Below are 16,101 nucleotides of genomic sequence, written 5' to 3'. Positions count from 1 at the left end.
TGCAAATCATAGTGGTTGCTTCAGTGCCTTGATGGCGTCCTAACCTTACTCCTAGAGATTCACCCCTCATCCCACCCCATTCTCTCACATAGACCCACACCAGATGCACACACAATATGATTCAGTTCTAATGTGGAGGCAAAGATCACTTTATACAGTTTACAGAATTTAACAGCCGTTTGCTAAAAGTAGAACATTCCCTCCTTTAGACAAGCTCAGGGGAAAGCCACGTGGTTGACGTTTCTAGAGTTCCATGCCTTCCTACCTGCCATTGAATTCGGCTGGAGTCACTATGGTGATACTGACCTTCCTTCCAAGTCTTTGCTCCCTGCCAGAGCCCACTGAGTGCAACGGAACAGCTCTCTCCCCCTGGGTTAATCAAGCCTGCCTTCCCGGGTCCCCCAGTCTTCACCTTCCCTGTGTTTACCGAGCTCGAGCACCCTACAGGAGACTGAGTCCCAAGAAACTGTCAAGATCCTGGCTCTTGAGTCCTGTCTCTGCCAGGAGCACGTTGAAGGAACTGTGGCTCAAGGGAGGGCCTGGCCTTTTTGGAAAGGCTAGCTTTTTAATTAAATACCATAGTTTTATTATTAGAGCTGAGAGCTCTGAGATTTCGTACCCATATCAGTAATCCCCAGGAAATGCACAGCATTGACCTTTTTCTCTTATTTTCTTGTAATTTCCATTTCATCATGACTATAAAGGCACTGCGGGCAATGTATTTCTGGGGAATTATTGGTCCCCTAGTAGTTGGAAACATTCAGGCTTTTGCCTTGTTCCTCACATCCTACCCGAGTCATGAAGTTGTTTTCCTTAGACGTCCTGTAAACCCACTATAACCAAACAGCTGAAATACTCTTTCTTTTAAAGTTGAGCCAAGAGAGAAAAAAAAGGAAAAACAAGCTACTTGTGTCTTATGGCATTGTCGCACTGTGTTTTAGTGAGTGAATTCTGGAATCAGAGTGCTTGAATTCAAATCTTGACTCTTCTACTTACTGACTATGTAGCCTTTGGCAAGTTACTTAAGCGCTCTGTGCCTCAGTTTTCTTATCTGTAAAATGGGGGCAATAGTATTCCCACTTCATGGGAGGGGATTCCAATAAAACATGAATTCATTCACAAAAAGCAGTTGAAACACTGCCTGGCAGGGGTAAATGCTAGATGCTAGTTCTTACTGTACTTAAAGCTAATCTTTAAGTGCTATGCAGTGTTTTCCTTAGCAAGAGATGGACATAATGGACAAAACATTGCACAGATAGTCAGGAGTCCTATGTTTCGTTGCTGCCACCAACTGCCACACAGCTATATGACTTAGAGCCAGTCTTATTTCAGTTACCTCATCTGTGCAATTGGAATAGTAATATTTCCCTTACCTACTGTCTGCACATATGTGTGTGTGCACACACACACACACACACATGCATGCATGTTCACTTTCCATGATAGAGAAGGAAGAGAATTAAATGAGGACACAAATGTTAGAACTCTGAAAGGACATGAAACACTTCAGTTATGGTGATCATGTTGCCATGTGCACTATGTATATTTAAGCTTTAACATTCTCAGAACAAAATGTACTTTCATATCTAGAAGGTATTTTATGCATTTCAAAGAAAATAGGCCATCCAGTATTTTAGCATAGCTGGCTATTGCAAGCCTCTAGGGCGTAAGGACCATATTATTTGCATGTTTTATTCACAGCCTAGCAGATAGTGTGCATTCAGTAAATGCTAAATGAAAAAAAATGTAGTTTTAGACAAGTGCAGTCGATCTAATGAGACAGCTAAGATGCCTCAAAACTGGTCTTTTAATAGTTTTCTAGCAAGTGGTTAATGATGACTTCATCTAATGTCAGGGGCCTGTGACAATCTAGGCCCCAAACAAGTTAAAATTTGGTTTGAACTCATATCTCGAGAGACTATGTTAGGGCTCAGAAGGAGAAGCAAGAGCCCAAACCTTTGGGGCTTGTGATCTCTTATCCCAGATCTACTCAGACCTTTCATGAGAGAGTAGACAGGAGTCTCATGGCTCTCTGTGTGTAAAAAGTGAAAAGAAAATTGTTATAAAGAGTGCTTAGTGAGTACCCGTTGAATGTATGAATGAATAAGGCCTCGGGAGGATGTGTGTATAAAGTTTAAGCCAACTCAGATCTGGTTCTTCTCATCAGTGAGAGGAAGAAGGATGGGATCGCATCTTCCAGTAACCATGGGGAAGAGGAGTCTGTTGCTTTTCTGATCACTAAAGCTTTGGCTGTGAAACACTTGCAGAAATATAAGGTGCTATGGAAATCTCTCATAACAGGTTATAGCCACAATTCTCTCCAATAACAATGGTTGCATAACCTACTGACAATCGACTTTTCTTAAGGTACTCATTTAGCGTCTAAGTGGTTAAAGGAGGAAAGAAGGGCAGATAAGAGCAAGACTGTATCAGATGCACACATTAATTGTCCTAACAACAACACAAAACTCCCCTAGTTGTGCTCTTTCATTTCAATATTGAAAGGTATATTGAAAAGAAATACAGGTTTTTACTAGATAAATGCACTACCAGAATGTTTCCATTTAAACCTTTAAATGAAGCCATTGCCTCTTTATGGAGCAAAATCTTTCATTCACTATGTCCTCAAAGTCTATTTTTATTTTTCTAAGCTATGGTTAGTAATAGTAGGGAGTTAAGAGAAGAACCTCTTTAGCTCTGATTCATGGAATTATGATCATACACTACAAAAAGAAAATTTCACAAGTTAAGAAGACAATAACCAGATCTAGAATGTCTCAGTGGTTTTTGTTTTTTTTTTTTTTTTCGGTCTAGCTAAGACACAAGGCATTCTCCTTGTGACTTTTTGGAGCAATCCATGTCCCCTTTCCATAAACTCTTTGGAGAGGAACTTTTTTAAAAAATATTTTAATTACGTGAAATGATTTGGAGAGCTCTGGGAGCATTTTTAAACAATTTAATTGTGGATGCTGGGGGGAACTATAGAACACTACTTCCTTGGATACTGTCGCGATTTCTTTTGTGAAGAGTGAACTACCAGATCTAAGAATGTGACCCTGATGCTTCTTTTGGTAGGTGTCATTTCTTAGCCTTGAGAACCTTGAATATATAAGAATATTTCCTGACCAACCAAGAATTGGCTTGTTCAAATGAAAGCCTGGGAGACAAAAGAATGAAAAACAAGACTAAAAATCAAGTTTTATAACAGAACTAACTCATCAAGATGATAGGGCAAGGTGTGATCTAGCGTGGAAAATGCTGGTCCACAAGATTATCTTATAAGAACCAGAATTGTTCTTGGTGTGTCCACAGTAAAATGAGTTTCAAGAGAAATTGTTCTTAAAGTTTTATCAATTTTAGAAGCAAATTGTCATCTGGAGTTCCCTTACATTCTTCTGTTTAGCCACTTTGCTGATTTCTCAAGAGTAGCTTATTCCTGAATCCAATGTGGCAATAGACAGATGCTGCTAAGCCATGATGAACCCAGCCTTGTTAGCGCCTACCTCATTTTAAAGTTGTAATATATACTTGACCAAAATTTTAAGATATGATAACTGGGCAAAAACATAGAAGATTTTGGAAGGATCATATGAGCAGATTCGCTCTCAGGCCCTGAGAACTGCTAGGGAAGACAGTATTGGGCCGCTAATGACAAGGGTCTGGCCATTAAAGAATATAAACAGTTCTACTGTTGCTACTCAAACTCGTGAGAATACATTTTTGAACTGATATTTTGTCTTCAAGTGGTAGGTCTAGCTCCTCTTTTTCTCCTTCTCCTTATTTATCTACCTACCTATTTATTTATATCCTACCTTGTCCTGAAAAGAATTTAAAGTGCTCTTCAAAAGTGCACATGATAAAAGCAAGATACAGTGCGACTAAAATACAGAGGGACAATCAGACAAAGGGGAAAATACGGGTAGGAAACGAAGATGGAGCCATGACTAGGGTTATGATGCAAAATACATGACATGAAGTTTATTAAGCTTGATAGAGGTAGACCATAAATTTGGTCTATGCTTTCTAGTGACAAATATGAAGAGGAAGAATGGTTGGATACATGAATCAGAATGTCCAGAAGGTTAAAACAAACTAGTTTTTCAGAAAAGCTAATGGAGGGTAAAGGATAAGAACTAATTGGGTGGTCAACAGTTGCAGAGTCATAAATTTTCTAGTAGTTATGGGTGTTCATTTCTGTTTCTGAGGATCCTTTGAGTGAATTGTTTTAACTGTCTTCTCTGGTCTGTAATAGCTTTGGGGGAAAATCTACCCTATCTATCTAGCTATACAATGCTGTATGTAACAGCCCTTGCAAAATATGTTTCCTTCATTTTCTCTTTCACTCATTTCTGTATTTCCAATTGTACCTTATGCTTAGAAGTCTAGCATGGGAAACTTAAAAAGCAAGAATATAGACGTTTACAATCTGGTCGTGGGCCTGCATAAATCAGTGGTTTCTGTTTAATAGCAACTTATTTCTAAGCTTGGTCAATCTTAGCTAAATTAATGTGGAACATAAAATTCCAGAAAAACCCAATAGATATTGGAGCAACACTTCTAGTGTCTTTTCTATGAACCATTGTAGAAAATGTGGGCACTTTTCTTACCACCTAAACTTGCATTTCTATGTGGCTGATTTTTAGAAAAAAAATTATCCAGTATTCAAAAATAACATTGAAATGTGTTACCTATTTGGGTGTTTTGGTCCATTAACTTTTTCCAGTGGTTTTTCCAATTAAAATTACATTGATACCATATGGCATCTATTTGTATGCTAAAACTCCCTAACTCATGAAAGACATGTCAAAGCAGATTGAACAGAGGGATCGAGTTAACAGTTTTCAGTGGTTCTAGTCACTAGCTCTATCAAGGACTAATTTCCAAGGTCCAGTTTTTCTCATTTAAAAAACATTAATAGACTTTATTTTTTAGAACAGTTTTACATTTAAACAAAAATCAAGCAGATAGTACAGAGGTCCTGTATGCTCCTTCTCCCCTGTACACCCTTTCCTTTATTATTAACTTTATTAGCACTAATGTGGCACATTTCTTACAATTAATGAACCAGTATTGATGCATGATGGTTAAGTGAAGTCTGTAGTTTACATTAAGATTCACTCTGTGTTGCACAGTTCTGTGGGGTTTAACAAATGCATAATGACTTGTTATCCTCCATTAGAATATCATACAGAACCCTTGCACCGCCCAAAAAGTATCCGTACTTCACATATTCACCCTTTCCCCTTGCTGCCCCCTCCTTCAATCCCTGGTCACTGCTTATCTTCTTAGTGTCTCCATAGTTTTGCCTTTTCCAGAATGTCAAATAGTTGGAATCATACCATATATAGCCTTTTAAGACTGGCTTCTTTTACTTAGCAATAAACAGCTAAGATTCCTCCATGTCTCTCTGCAGCTTGATAGCTCATTTCTTTTTATTGCTAAATAGTATTCCATTGTTTGGATATGCCACTGTTTATCCTTTGAAGGACATCTTGCTTACTTCTAGTTTTTCATGATTATAAATAAAGATGCTGAAAATGTTCATTCGTAGCTTTTTGTGTGAACATAATTTTCCAACTCAATTGGGTAAATACCTAGGAGCACAGTTGCTGGATCACAATTATATTTGTAAGAAACTGCCAAACTGTCTTCCAAAATGACTGCACTACTTTGCATCCCACCAGCAATGTTGCGCTGCATCCTTGTCAGCATTTGGTATTGTCAGTGTTAAGAATTTTAACCATTCTAATAGCTGTATAGTGGCATCTTGTTTTAATTCACAATTACCTATTGACATAACATATTGAACATATTTTCTTATACTTATTTGCCATCTGCACATCTTCTTTGATGAGATATCTATTCATATCTTTTGTCCATTTTTAATGGATTGTTTGTTTTCTTATTGTTGAATTTTAAGAGTTCTTTGTGTATTTTGGATACAAGTCCTTTATCAGATATTTTTGCAAATATTTTCTCACAGTCTATGGCTTGTTTTTTCATTCTCCTAACAGATGTTTGTCTCTTCATTCTCTTAACATAACTGAACAGATGTTTCTAATTTTAATAAAGTCCAATTTATCATTTATTTTATGGATTGTACTTTTGATGTTGTTTCTAAAACTTTATTGCCAAACTCAGAGTAATCAAGATCTTCTCCCATGTTATAATCTAGAAGTTTTATAATTTCATATTTTATATTTAGTTCTGCAATCCATTTTGAGTTAATTTTTATGAAAGGGTGTAAGGACTGTATGTAGATTTATTTCTTTGCATATGTGTGTCCAATTGTTTCAGAACTATTTGTTGAGAAGACTATCCTTTCCCACTGAATTGCCTTTGTCCTTCCTGTGAGTCTATTTCTAAGCTCTATTCTGTTCTACTGATCTATTTCTTTATTCTTTCACTAATACCATGCTGAATATAAAAATGTACTGTATAGCACAGGGAATTACAGGCATTAGCTTGTAATATCCTATAGGAATTCTTGAAGTTGGCTAGTCCCAATCCTCTGATTTGGTTATTCTTCAGTGTTGTGACATCTATCCTGGGTCTTCTGCCTTTCCATATAAACTTTAATATTGATATCTGTAAGATAACTTGCAGGAATTTTTATTGGGATTCCTTAGAATGTATAGATCATGTTGGGAAGTATTTACTTCTTAATAACATTGAGTCTTTCTATTCATGAATATGGAATATCTCTCCATCTATTCTTATATATGTTTCATTAGAATTATACCTAAGCATTCCATTTTGGGGGTGCTAATGTAAATAGTATTGTGTTTTCAATTTGAAGTAGCAGTTAATCATTGTTGGTATATAGAAAAGCAATTGACTTTTCTATGTTAACTTTGTATCCTGCAACCTTGCTATAGTTGCCTATTAGTTTCAAGGAGAATTTTTTTATCAGTTTTTTTAGAATTTTCTATATAGACAATCATGTTATATGTGAACAAAGACAGTTTATTTCTTCCTTCCCAATCTATGTACCTTTCATTTCCTTATCTTGTCTTACTGCATTAGGTAGGACTTTAAGTACAATATTGAATAGAAGTGCTGAGAATGACATCCTTGCCTTGTTCCCAATCTTAGGGACAAAGCCTCTAGTTTTTCACCATCAAGTTTATTAGCTGTAAATGTTTTGTGGGTATACTTATCAAGTGGAAAATGATACCCTCTATTCCTAATTTGCTGAGAGTTTTTATCATGAGTGGTGTTGGGTTTTGACAAATGCTTTTTCTGTACCTATTGATATGATCATGTGATTTTTCTTCTTCATAGCCTGTTAATTTTATGGATTACATTAACTGATTTTTGACAGTTGAAGCAGACTTGCATATCTGGAATAAATCCCACTGAGTCATGATTCTTTTTATACATTGTTGGATTTGATTCATTAATATTTCATTGTGGATTTTTGCATTTATGTTCATGAGAAACATTGATCTGTAGCTTTCCTTTCTTGTAATGTCTTTATCTGGTTTTGGTATTAGGGTAATGATGACATCATAGAATGAGTAGGAAGTGTTCTCTCTGCTTCTGTTCTCTGAAAGAAATTATAGAGAATTGGTATTCTTGCTTCCTTAAATATTTGATAGAATTCACTGTGAAATCATCTGGACCTGGTGCTTTCCTTTTTGAAGGTTATTAATTAACCATTCAGTTTCTTTAATGAATATAGGTCAATTCAGATTATCTTTTGTCCTTGTGTAAATTTTGGTAGTTTTTGTCTTTCAAGGAATTGATAATGCATTTCATCACTTTAATCAAGTTTTTGGGCATAGAGTTGTTTATAATATTCATATATTATTTTTTTACTATCCATACAATCAGTAATAATGACCCCTCTTTCATTTCTCATATTAGTAAATTGTGTCTTTTCTTGATTAACGTGGCTAAATATTTTTGCATTTTATTGATCTTTTCAAAGAACTAGCTTTTTGTTTCATTGGATTTCTCTATTGATTTTCTGTTTTCAATTTCACTGAACTCGGCTCTAATTTTTATTATTTCTTTTCTTCTGCTTGCTTTAGATTTACATTGCTCTTATTTCTCTAGTTTCCTTTGGTGGAATCTTAAATTATTGAGTTGAAATATTTTTTCCTTTTCTAATATATGCATTCATTGCTATAAATTTCCCTCTATGCAGTGCTTTTGCTGCATCCCACCAATTTCAATAAGTTGTGTGGTCATTTTTATTTAGGTTAAGATATTTTCAAATTTCTCTTAAGTCTTTTTTGTCCCATATATTATGCAGAAATATGTTGTTTAATTTGCAAACAATTGGATATTGTCTTGTTATCTTTCTGTTATTGATATGCGATTTAAATTTATTGTGGTCTGAGAACACTGACTATATGATTTATATGCTTTTAAATTTGTTTAGGTGCATTTTATGGCCAAAAATATGTTCTGTGTTAATGAATGTTCCATGTGGGTTTGAGAAGAATGTATATTCTGTTGACGGATGAAGTATCTGATAAAACGTCAATTAGATCTAGTTGATTGGTGATGCTATTTGGTTTAACTGTATCCTTACTTATTTTCTGTCTGATGGATTTGTTAGTTACTGACAGAGGAGTGTTGATGTCTCCAACTATAACTGTGCATTTGTATATATAAGGATCATGTCTTCTTGGAGAATTGACCCCTTTATCATTATTTAACATCTTTTTATGCCCCTCATAATTTTCCTTTTTCCAAAGTCTGCTTAGTCTGAAATTAATTTGGCTTCTCCATTTTTTTCTGGTTAGCATTAGCATGGTGTGTCTTTCTCCACCCTTTTATCTGTATCTTTATATTTAAGATGTATTTCCTGTAGACAATCTAAAGTAGGGTCTTGTTTTTGTATTTTTTTCTTATAATATTTATCTTTTACTTTGTGTGTTTAAACCATTCACATTTAAAGTGATTGGTAGTGCAATTGAATTAATGTTCACCGTGTTTATAACTTCTTTCTGTATATTGTACTTGTTGTTTGTTTTTGTTATTTTTAATCTTTCTCTCTTTTTCTACCTTCTCTGGTTTTAACTGACCATTAATGTATGATTTTATTTTTCTCCAATTTTAGCATATCAATTATGCTTCTTTTCGAAAATTTTAGGTGGTTCCCCTAAAATTTGCAATATACATTTTAAACTATTCCAATTTTAATTTTAGGGGGAGGTAGGTAATTAGGTTTATCTATTTATTTAATACTTTTGGTGAAGATACAAAGAATTGACCCCAGGACCTCATGCATGCTAGGCACGTACTCTGCCACTGAGCTATACCCTTCCCCTTTTAACTATTCTAAGTCCACTTTCAAATAAAACTATATTGCTTCACTGGTAGTTCAGGTACCTTATAACATTCATTTCACTTATCCATATGCTACAATCACCAGTACATTATTGCTGTTATTACTTTAAACAAACATTTATATATTAAATCAAATTTTTAAAAAGAAAAGATTGTATTTTACTTTATTTATTCTTTCTCTGCTACTCTTCCTTTCTTTAGGTAGATTTGATTTTCTGACCTATATACTCTTCCTGAAAAACATATTTTAACACTTTTTTGCAAGCCAGGTCTACTGGTGGCAAATTTCTTCCATTTTGTTTCTCTGAGAAAGTCTTTATTTCTCCTTCCCTTTTCAATGATAATTTTATTGGAAACAGAATTCTAAGTTGTAGTCTAGGTCTGAATACAGAAACATCATCACCAAGAAATAAGGATAGTCATTTTGCTACAGTAATAGGCTATATGTCCTGGGTTGAGGTAGGACGAGAAGTTATTGAATCATTTAAAGAGAGCTAATAGCCTGATTGCACACTTTACGTATCAAACCATATCTGGAAAATTGTGTCCCTTCTTGAGCACCATAATTTAAGAAGGACCTTGACAACACTGGAGTGTGTCCAAATAGTAGTGACCAAGATGGTGATTTGGGGGGCAAATCTAGAAACTTTGTGATATTGGGATGTATATTAACTTAATTTATTAGATCTATTTATCTGTATCATTTATCTTTCTATATATTGATTAAAAATTGAATAATTTTTGTTTGGTTCCAAATTTTTCATGATAGCTCTGATTTTACGTTGTTCCAATTTTTTCTGGATGGAATGCTTGACTTCTTCCCAGGAAAGAGATAGAGGAAAACCTCCCCTAGCTTAAGTATACATTATTATCTGACCAAAAAAATCAATGGGCTAAAGTTTCTTGCAGTAATTCTAGCCCTTGACTTCATTTCATGAAACCTCAGGTTGCCAACCTCAAGCTGAGCATCACTTTTCAACTAGTATTCGTTCCTATAAGTCCCCAAGGAGCCTTTGCTTGAGCAGTTATGGTTTGGTCTGTTGTCATGTGATATAGAAGTAAGGAGGCTGAGCAAAGCCCAGAGATGTGCTAAGTGGATTCTGAGCTGTGAAATTTAGAGCAGGGAGCACATGTGAGCTGGAGGTTAGATATGAGCTCCCCTAGCCCTTTCCCCCGCAATACGTGTTGTTATTCTTTCTGTGGAAGAGTTCATGGTCTTTTGTAATTTTCTTTTTCTATTGATCCACCAGTGCCAGTAACAGAAACTTAAAAAAAGAGTTATGGCAGGACAGTCTATGGAATTTCACCATCATATATCTAGTACATTAGAGAGCAAATGTGCTGTGCTAGAGATGAACTCTGCCTTGTAGAGAAGATCTTTTGGGATAGCTTAGATGACTGTGATCTATAGGGTAGCATCTCAGCAGCAGTCTTCCTTCGCTGACCTCATGCTGCCCCAGTGCAAAGGTGAAAGTACGACTCTACTTTGTTGGTTGTTGGCCTGCAACTTCTTCCTATACATTTACATTCGGAGAGGAGAAGCCAATGGGAAAATCATGAGCTTAAAAATGAACTTAATTTTCTACAAAAATTTTTGAGAATACATGGGTTGGCTGTAGGGCTGAGGGCAGCTAGAGTGAAATTGTTGTTGGGAGACACTATGTGAGTTGACTGCTTCTACTTTGCAGTTACGTGACCCTGGGAAAGTGCTTAAACTCTGCTGAGCCTCAATTTTATCATCTATAAAATGGGGGATTGCAATACCAAGTTCAGAAGATTGTTGTGAAAAGTAGATATCATATATACTTGGAAATGCTTTGTAAATGCTAAACCATAAGACAAGGATGGTGTATTATTTATCTCCATCTACATAACACATATATACCCCTAGTACCTAGAACAGAGCCTAGTATGTAATAAATCATTACTAGTTGAAATTAAAATGAAAGAATAGTTTTAAATCTCCAAATTTCTGGTGATTTTAAAGACTTCATTGACTGGTCCTTTATATTGGGCTAGACAGTCTCTTGGCCTCATTCAATCTTTAGATTCACGGATTGAGAATAAGTAGCATGTCGGGTTAGGAAGAGATTGTTACAAGGTAGATACACTTTCCAAGAATTGCTTAATGTTTTAAACAAAATGAAAGTAACAAATGAACATATATCATTGGAAGAAAATGAAGATGAACTTTCTCAAGTAGGCTTGGAAACCCAGTAGAATTGTTCTGGCATCTGCTCAACATTGCTGGGCATGTCGCAAGCCCAAGGGAAGAATCTAGCAAGCGTGTTCTACCTTGTGCGGAATCTGGGGCAGATGGTGGTGGCACAACCTAGAGCTCACTTCTGCCACAGATGACTGAGATGTTTGGCTAAGTGATCCCAAGGAGCTGTTGGAATGCAGTCTCTCCAGTAGTCTGAAAGTGTTAATCATTTGATTTTTCAAGGCTCATGAAGTGGCATCATTTGGGGTACATCTGTCATGGATCTTTGCACTTTGGAAGGAAATGAAAGTACTAAGTTAATTTTAAATGTCTTGGGAAATGTGGTTATTTTTTATTGTTTTTAAACTCTGTCTTATTTCTTGAAAAATCTATTATTGTGGTTGTTTTCCCTTCTCTTATCTGAACGTGGAACTCTGATTATTTGGGATAATTTGTGTCTAGCATGCTTCAGTTTGGAGAAAATGAGATGGTGACATTAGTACTTTCTGTCTCAAACCAGTGACACTAATTGGGCCTTATGCCAAGGGGTATAGAGAGCAGATGTAATCCGGAATCCATAGACTCTGCAGAGGAGATAAGGCTTCCAAGCCGTGTGGGAGCCGAACTTACCAAGGACGCTTAGCAGTTATCCTTTCAGATGTTCAGCTTGCAAATACCAGAGGTGTTATTTTCAATATCAAATGTATAGATAAATGCATGGTTGTTTTTTTCCATCCAGATATCCATTTAGGAGGTAAATTCCATTTCTAGGGCTGGCAATCTGTCAGATAGCTCCCTTTAAAGTTATCTAGAGAAAAATCTACCAAAATGATTAAATTCATGATAGCTTTTATTCTTGGCTAAGAACTTGCTTCTCCTCCAGGGCTGAACCGGCTTAAATTGTTCTGTGAGTTTATATAGTATATGGTTTGTTGTCAAGTATTCATCTCTGTCTGAAAATGAAATGTCTTGAAATAGAATTTCTTTTTAACTGAATAAATCAACAAGAGAAAGAGAAGTTACTTCTCATTTAGCCAATTTTTAATCAATATTTTCATGAAAGGCCAGAATGTTAACTGAATCCTTGCTTTTGTCATTTGAAATATAATTTGTGTGTTTAAGAATTTATGTGTACATCAGGGTTTGGACTTCATGTTCAGAAAAGAAAATTGATTTATAGGAACAAATAGCTGCAGGAGTAGAGGCAAAGCCAGAAGTAAATGTGAGTCAATTATTTAAGGCAAATGGGACCTTAATCACCACAGCAATAGAGCAGTCTCAAATTCAGTTACACACTGGATCTGCATGTGTTAATTTATGTATGTCTCTATATCTCTTATTTTTCAGAGGCCTTTGAAATCGTTGTTCGCCATGCCAAGAACTACACCAATGCCATGTTCAAGAACAACTATCCCAGCCTGACCCCACAAGCTTTTGAGTTTGTGGGCGAATTTTTCACCGATGTATCTCTCTACATCCTGGGTTCTGACATCAACGTGGATGACATGGTCAATGAATTGTTTGACAGCCTGTTTCCAGTCATCTATACCCAGCTAATGAACCCAGGCCTGCCGGAGTCAGCTTTAGACATCAATGAGTGCCTCCGAGGAGCAAGGCGTGACCTGAAAGTGTTTGGGAATTTCCCCAAGCTTATTATGACCCAGGTTTCCAAGTCACTGCAAGTCACTAGAATCTTCCTCCAGGCCCTGAATCTCGGAATTGAAGTGATCAACACAACCGATCACCTGAAGTTCAGTAAAGACTGTGGCCGAATGCTCACCAGAATGTGGTACTGCTCTTACTGCCAAGGACTGATGATGGTTAAGCCGTGTGGTGGCTACTGCAATGTGGTCATGCAAGGCTGTATGGCAGGCGTGGTGGAGATTGACAAGTACTGGAGAGAATACATTCTGTCTCTCGAAGAATTGGTGACTGGCATGTACAGAATCTATGACATGGAGAATGTACTGCTTGGTCTCTTTTCGATGATCCATGATTCCATCCAATACGTCCAGAAGAATGGAGGAAAGCTGACCACCACTGTGAGTACCATTCTACAGTTTTCAGAGGAATTGGATTCTACTGCAGGTGGGGCAGCCTGGCCAGCAGCAGGTGCTGATGGAGAGAAGTGAGAAAAAGATCAGAGGGTGGGCAGGGATGACAGACGGACTGAATGACCTTGCAGAGCCAGGCAGTGCATTAAGACCACAGGCTAGGGAGTCATCACGCCTGGCTTTGAATTTTAACTCCACCCACTTGCTTGCTCTGAGATCTTGGGTGAATCGTTTTATCTGTATGAACCTCACGTTTCTAATTTACACAATAGGGATAAAAAGAATATCGTCTTCATAGGGAATAACGTGTTAAAGCACTTAGCACGTGCCTGGTACACGGTAATTCTTCAGTAAGTATTAGCTTTTCCTACCACTGTTTTCAAGTTATCATAAGCTCCATGGCAACCCTGTGAGGTAGGAGCTATTATCTCCATTTGGTAAATGAGGAAACTGAAGCTCAATGAAACTAACTTGACCAAGGGCACCCGGCTATAGTTAGTGGAAGAACCGTGATTCACAAGTGGATCAGGTCTCCCTTTCATTAGGTTATCACCAGCTTTTCTGATTCTGATTTCATGCTTGTGCTCTTCAACATGTATACCATGTTACCATTTCAAGTAGTGACTTTAAACACAGGAGACCCAGCTAGAACCCACTAACTAAACCTACGTAAGAACATAAGCGAGGCAAAACGTTCATGTTTTCCAACAGTTGCTTTTGCATCCTTGACCAGTGTGAGCCTGATGGGATTTGTGATTGGGGTGGTGGGGGGACAGTTCTGTGAGGCAATAGTCTACTTGATTTCCATTGGACATTGTTAGTGACATTGTACCTGCCAAGCTAGAGTGCACACATTCAGAACCACAGGAGGCACCCACTTCTCAGTGCAGAGCACAACATACAGCCAAGAGCTACCAGCCAGATCTCACTAAGGTGCTGGCGACCAGTTCCTGAATGCTGCCAGCTTTGTAGAAGGAGGTAGCAGAATTGTATAATAGCCTACCCTTGTTGAGCTTCTACTGCATTTCAGGCACTCTGCTGGCTGGTTTACATAATATTATTTCACAGTAATCAAATGGGCCAGGTCCTAATGTTATCCCCATTTGACACAGGAGGAAATGAAGCTTAGAGGGCTTAAATACCTTGCCCAATGTCAAAGCTAGTTAAGTGGAGGTGGGAGGAACTGGGATTCAAACTCAGGCTTGGATGCCTTGCCTGATTCATGTTCTTATCTTCTATACAGTGCATCTGCTGTGTTCTCCAAACCACTGCTTACCCACAATGGGGAGGGCCGACTGGGCCATTTAGCCCTGTCTGTAAACTCTGGAAGTACAAAGTGATAGGGGTAATTGGTTTCTTTGGTGAATTAAACTAGAAAGGAGGACAAAAATGATGCAACCCACAGGATGGCTACTTATGGAGCTGCTCTAATTGCCCCATTCACAATGTTAGCCATTTAAAACACATTTGCTGAGAAAATATTTTATAGTAAAATGAACAGAAATGTCCTGTCTAACGACAATGTTCTTCAGTGGCTAATTATTCCCTTGATTGTTTTATAATTCGAGGCCAGATTCTAGGGCCTTGTACAAAAGTAAATCTCATAGAACTAGAAAAATGAAAAGTCAGTGCATTTATGTGTTTATTCACCTGATATTGATTGAGGACCCACTATGTGTCAGATACAAAGCAAGAGTGCCAGGGGTGTGGAAGTGTCTTAAATAAGAGGAAAAGTAAGGAGACAACATTAAAGACAGGGTCTGGGAGTGTTTAAAGTTTGTGTCTGACATTGGTCATTTGACAGCAATATCTTGAAAACATGTATTCTCCTCTAGTGCTTTTAAACACACAAAAAATAGGATGCGGAGCTGGTAAGGGATGAATTGTACTGTTTTGATCAGGCTCTAAACATGAAGGTTTACTTAGTAAACATTTATTAAGCATCTGCTTTGTTCATGGCACTTTGCCAGGTTCTGAGGACTTAGTTACCCAAGATATAGTTCTTAAGTCTTGAAAAGTTCAGCCTAGTTGACAGACGGACATGTAACTGAATAAATTTCACCATAGTGAACTTCTCACTGTAGTGTGAGTGTTGGAAAAGCTGTGAGAGATTAGCTAGTCCAGTCCCGTTGATTTACAAATGAAGAAATAAAATTCAGGGAGGCTTGCCCAAAGTTATGTAATCAATGGAAGAGCCAGGAGTAGAATCCAAGGTCTTCTGCTGTTACAATCGAGCACTCTTTCCACCATGCCGATCAGTCTCCCATTACGTAGACCCTTCCAGACTTTCACTCTAAAAGCTCCATTAGGATTTTGCAAAGACATCATGAACTTAAATTGAGTAGCTATTTCAGGGTGCTAAACCTGCTATATTTTAGGTGTACACATGTGCACACACACATACACATAGAGAAACTACATTTCATGTCATTGTCATTGAGGAAGAAAGGCCTTGGCTGTCAAGAGGTGCTCAGTGATGCAGTCCCTTGGCCATTAAGGGCCTGATTGCTCCCAGCTCCCAGCTCCCAGCTCCCAGCTCCC

At 37.3% G+C, this 16,101-nt stretch overlaps 1 protein-coding gene across 2 annotated transcripts in view; it reads left to right on the top strand.

Moving 5' to 3' along the window:
- Positions 1–16,101, top strand: part of GPC3 (glypican 3) — a 371,189-nt gene that overhangs the window by 183,789 nt on the left and 171,299 nt on the right. For both annotated transcript variants that reach the window (XM_015249283.3, XM_006215969.2), the window contains one exon: positions 12,854–13,548. In XM_015249283.3, the coding sequence (XP_015104769.1) occupies positions 12,854–13,548 (695 nt within the window). The remainder of the gene's footprint in view (positions 1–12,853; positions 13,549–16,101) is intronic.

This window comes from Vicugna pacos, chromosome X, assembly GCF_048564905.1.
Source record: "Vicugna pacos chromosome X, VicPac4, whole genome shotgun sequence".
Classification (NCBI taxonomy): Eukaryota; Metazoa; Chordata; class Mammalia; order Artiodactyla; family Camelidae; genus Vicugna; species Vicugna pacos.
The sequence above is the reverse complement of the archived record's forward strand: the minus strand, read 5'-3'. Positions and strand labels throughout refer to the sequence as shown.